Source organism: Berghia stephanieae, chromosome 4 (assembly GCF_034508935.2).
Source record: "Berghia stephanieae isolate SIO BIC M18660-M18661 chromosome 4, UCSD_Bste_1.3, whole genome shotgun sequence".
Classification (NCBI taxonomy): Eukaryota; Metazoa; Mollusca; class Gastropoda; order Nudibranchia; family Aeolidiidae; genus Berghia; species Berghia stephanieae.
In genome coordinates this window covers 68881380-68886173 of record NC_088363.1, presented here as the reverse complement: position 1 = coordinate 68886173, position 4794 = coordinate 68881380, and the positions used below count along the sequence as shown (strand labels likewise).

The 4794-nt window shown below is 38.6% G+C and overlaps 1 protein-coding gene across 1 annotated transcript in view; it reads left to right on the top strand.

The window, feature by feature from the left end:
* The window catches only part of LOC144971116 (uncharacterized), a 6127-nt gene extending 4191 nt beyond the window's left edge, over positions 1 to 1936 (top strand). Inside the window, exon 2 of the mRNA XM_078911522.1 lies at positions 1 to 1936. This exon is cut by the window's left edge and continues 782 nt beyond it. Coding sequence (XP_078767648.1) covers positions 1 to 1598 — 1598 coding nt within the window. The 3' untranslated portion in view covers positions 1599 to 1936.
* Positions 1937 to 4794: the final 2858 nt, after the last annotated feature.

Here is a 4794-nt window from a genome sequence, read left to right as displayed (position 1 = left end):
GGTTATCCGGTTCTCGATCTAGCAATCTTTACAGAATGGGCTTAATGAATAGATCTCATAATAATGAAACAATCGATTCTCCAAATTCGGAATTAGATCAAATGAGAAGGGTTGGCTCTTCTGTCGACAGAGACATGGGCGACGTGCTCAAATCGTTTGGTGCCAAATGCAGTCTCTCTGGCGCCAGATGCTCCAGTGGGCAGATGTTGGATGGCGAAGAAAACAAATCACTTGGGATTCCACATGACTCTGAAGTAGATTTTAAACCAACATCAAATTCAGGAAGGGTCGAACTGAGCGAAATAAGAACCGACCTCTCCGATCTTAACTATTCATTTCAGAAGGAAAGAGAGCGTCTACGGCAACTGGAGACTCTCATTAGGAGGACTCCTGGCGGATCAAGCCCTGGCCCAGAAAGCTCTCATTCTTTAAGGTCTCGTGGCTATACCTCACGCTTCATGAATGAATATTCAGGGAGAAGGGCGTTTTCTGTTTCGGATTATTCCAAGTACAGTGGATCTGACTGGAAGTCATCATCCCCAGCTTCAGAATTTCTCGGCCGTGCGTCATCATCCATGTCTTACAAAAATTTGGGACTATACTCTCAGCCAACCCGAACCAACTATATGTCAGATTATAATCCCACGCAATACACATCCTCTGGCTTCGATGCGGGACGTGTGCCTTCGTTAACAACCCAGAGACACGAAACCCGGGAATATGAAAACGAACCAATGGGCTTTTCCACTCACAATTATAATCAATACCCCAAATCAACAGGTTCCGGTGTTTTAAGCAAGACGAAGTTGAATAGATCTCACAATGCTAAAAAGGATAAAAACATGTCTAAGTCCCTGACAGATAACTACACACCTAAACCAAAAAGTAGTTTTATGAAATCATTTAATAAAAGACCATCAACATTTGAGGCACGCCGATATGTCGATAATACCGTTGGTCGACACGATGTCCAGAGCTATAATTTCAAATCCGAAACTAAAAGTCGAAATAAATTTGTTTCTCCGAAACCATCTTTAATGTTTGCTGCTGAAAGCGGGAGTTCAAAGAAAATTACCATGCCCAAAAGTAAATCGGGTAAGTTTCAACCCTACCAACCTTATGTCGCACAAGAGAGTAAGCATCTTCCCAAATGTACTAAAAGTGAGATCTCAGCTACGGCCTTGCCTTATGCCAATCAGTTCTCTCCGCAAATGGAAAGTGAATCTGACGGTGAATATTATGCTCCAAATAGGAATCGATGGACCTCTGCTCTTTGCTCTTCTACATCCGGCTCACGTCTTGATATGGAATCTAGGAGAGAAACGCCCATGAATGGAAATCAAGATTTCAATTATCTACGCCAAGCATCTGGAAGTAAGTCGAGAAAAAGAAACCTACGAAGTAAATCAGAATGTCGGGTCCCAAATAATAATGTTTCAGCATGGACAATGCAACACCACGATCGGTGTCCAACAAACAATGAATTCCATATGGGCCCGTCTCGGGCAAAAAGGTCTGGGCGCAAAATGAAACCAAAAATTAAGAAAGGGACATCTTCTGGGGCAAAACAGAAGAAAAATACTACAAAGAGAAAATAATACGGGTTTAGAAATGTACAAAAATAGTTTTCCAAAGCATCGTTTTTTGTTTAAATACACTGACTGATGGGAAAAGAATGATAAAATCGACACGTACTTAAAAAACAAAACAAACATGCATAATGAGAATTAATGAATAATGCTTAATATTATATGGTTTCATAAAATTAATTGCGTCTTTATTGTGTCGATAATTACGAGAATTCAGAGAAATAAAGCTATCAATGCTCCTATAAATACTATAATATTAGGAATATAATTTGTATCGATAAACTTTGATTCCGTAACCATCAATTTTCTTGACAATAAATCAATAAAGCATTAAAAATTAAAAATAATTTTGCCCTTTTAATCTCTAAATTATTTAACATGTTAAGGCGTGTCTGATGAACGCTATTTTTTAAGACCACTTTTTGGGGATTCATAATAGAAATAAAGGAAAACAACGAAGATTCTACTCATTTTTCACCGGAAATAATTAGGAAAATAGCAGAAAATTTTGTAGAAAAATATTTAGCTTTTATGTCACTCTTTATTGCCCTATCAGTAAATGAGCTTTTATCTTTGTTTATGTTTTCAATGGTTTTACGGCGCTTGAAACACATTTAGGTCATATCAGCGCCAGTAAAAAGGATGAAAATTGGATAGTAAAAATATTCTAGATATAGAATTAAAAGGGCTTGAGGAAAAAGAAAGACAATGGGGAATGGTCCAAATAGGGAACAGATGTAGATTCCAAGAGCACACTATCAGTGTACTTTGAAATTACCTAAATGTTTCATCCAGACACCAGCGCAAGAGACCCACTAAGAGGAATATACCCAAATGTTAACAAATCATTTATTTTAAAAAAAAAATAACAGTACATAACAGAGAGATGATTTACAAGGGAAAAAAATATTCTCCCAAAATTATAACTATACATTCAACTGTTTCACTCCCAGCCAAGGACTCCCGCCATGATCAGCACAAAACTTAGTAATCTCATTCCAAGACAAAGACAGAAAGCAATTGGAAAACAGGGGTTAGAAGACACAAGTACCTCCCTGCCCACTATGGGAGGTCGGGAACCCCACCCAGAATGAATTTTAAAATATATTTTGCTGATGAAGATTTTAAAAGAACACTTTGTACCTATTATTTTCCTTAAAATAGCATTCTCATTGTGGTGATATGTCTTACCGTTATCCACCTTTTAAAGAAATGGAAGAGTAAGTAATATGTCCTAAAATGACCCGCTGTTTTAATTATATGGGAGGAATAAGTGGATATAGCTGTCAGCGTGGCTCAGCGGTACGGTCTTGGCTTCGTATCCGAAAGGTACCCAGTTCGATTACCCGCTGCGCTGTGTGGCCTTGAGCAAGTCACCTCGCCCTACCTCAATTTGCGGCGCTGCATTGTGGCTGACGCCGGGGTTATTCCAGTCTTCCCTTGGAATATATCCTAGAGACAAATTTCCCCTATGGGATTAATTAATAAAGGGAAATATATTTTATTATTTATTTTTATGATAAATCTAAACAAATGACCCACCCTGTAAATTAAAGGGATCGGGTGTTTCACTTTTTCTGCTATTTTCAGTAACTTCAGATCAACAAAGTATGCTGTCAACCATGCCATCTTGAAGTATGGTAGGCTATGCAAAACGAAAAATCACTACATTTTCGTGGAATTTTTTTATTTTTAATTTATTTAATTGGTGATGTTTGTTTTTCTGTTTTTTTTTTAAAGGGTGTTACGGCGCTTGCAACACAAATTTATGTCATATCAACGCCAATAAAAAGGAACATTCGATTGTAAAAATATTCTAGATGTACAATTAAAATGACTTTAGGTAAAAGTAAGACAAAGGGGAATGGTCCAAATAGGGAAAATATGCAGATTCAAAGTGCACACTATCACTATCACTGTTAAGAAATTAATGAACAGGCACCGGTATAAGATAAAGATCTGAACAAGGGTATATGAAAAGTGTCAAACAAAGCAAGAAAGAAAAATACCATCCCAAAAAATCAGTCTACCTCGACTGGGGATCGAACCTCAGACCTTCTAATTACCGGTCAGACGTGCTACCATTACACCACAGAGGCTCCCGATAGTTAATACTGTACTTAGTTTGAGGTTACCTAAAAGACTCACCCAGACACCAGCACAAGATCCCACTAAGATAAATATGTACACTCAAATGTTTAAATCATGTTTTAAAAAAACAAAAAAACAATCTACATAACAGAGAGATGATTTACAAGGAAAAAAAAACATCTCCCTAAAATAAACTATACATTCGACGGTATCCCACCCAGTCAAGGACTCCGGCCAGGGTCAGGACAAAACTAAGTAATCTCATTCCAAGACAAAGACAGAAAACCATTGGAAAACAGATACAGTAGGATATAATGCACAAACAAGTTCCTCCCTGCCCACTATGGGAGGTTGGAAACCCCACCCAGAATGATGGGTTTGTTCAATCGATCCTTTCACTTTCTTCAGATAGATGAAGAGATAGATAGATAGATAGAGAGAGAGAGAGAGAGAGAGAGAGAGAGAGAGAGAGAGAGAGAGAGAGAGAGAGAGAGAGAGAGACTTCTTACATTGGCTGTGTGTAATTGGTTCTCAAGACAAAATAAACTCGTTTAAGGTGTTTGCAACACAGGCCATAACAGCTTCAATAACAAGGAAGAAAATGGGATAGTCAAAACATTTGAGATATACAATTAAAGCTCACAAGAAAAAAGTTGGACGAAGGGGTATTGGTTCCAAGAGGGAACAAGTACAAGTGGCGATTCTATGAGCATTCCATGATGTACAAAGTATGAGAGATCCTAAACTGTAGTGGTCACTTAAGTTTGTCTCGTGTGATGTGTGTCGCGTGCTGTGTGCCTTGTCGTTATTGGAGGGTTGGCCTTCTTAGGGCAAAGGAGTTGGCCACACCACTAATAGAAAGGCGGATAGGTGAGATAAACCTCTCAAAATTCCTGAAGCAAACAGTAAACACAGCGCTCGGACACGAGGGAGAACCATTGGAGACATCAGCTCCATCCCCTCAAACTCCAAGTGGACGATGTCACTTATGATTGTGGGGGGAAAAAAGACTTCAAAACAACCATTAAGTGCGTGGCGTGCAAACATTTTCGTGCGTTAGACACTCCACAAAGCAGACGCTATGTGCGAAAATTAAACCTTCAGTGACAATAAC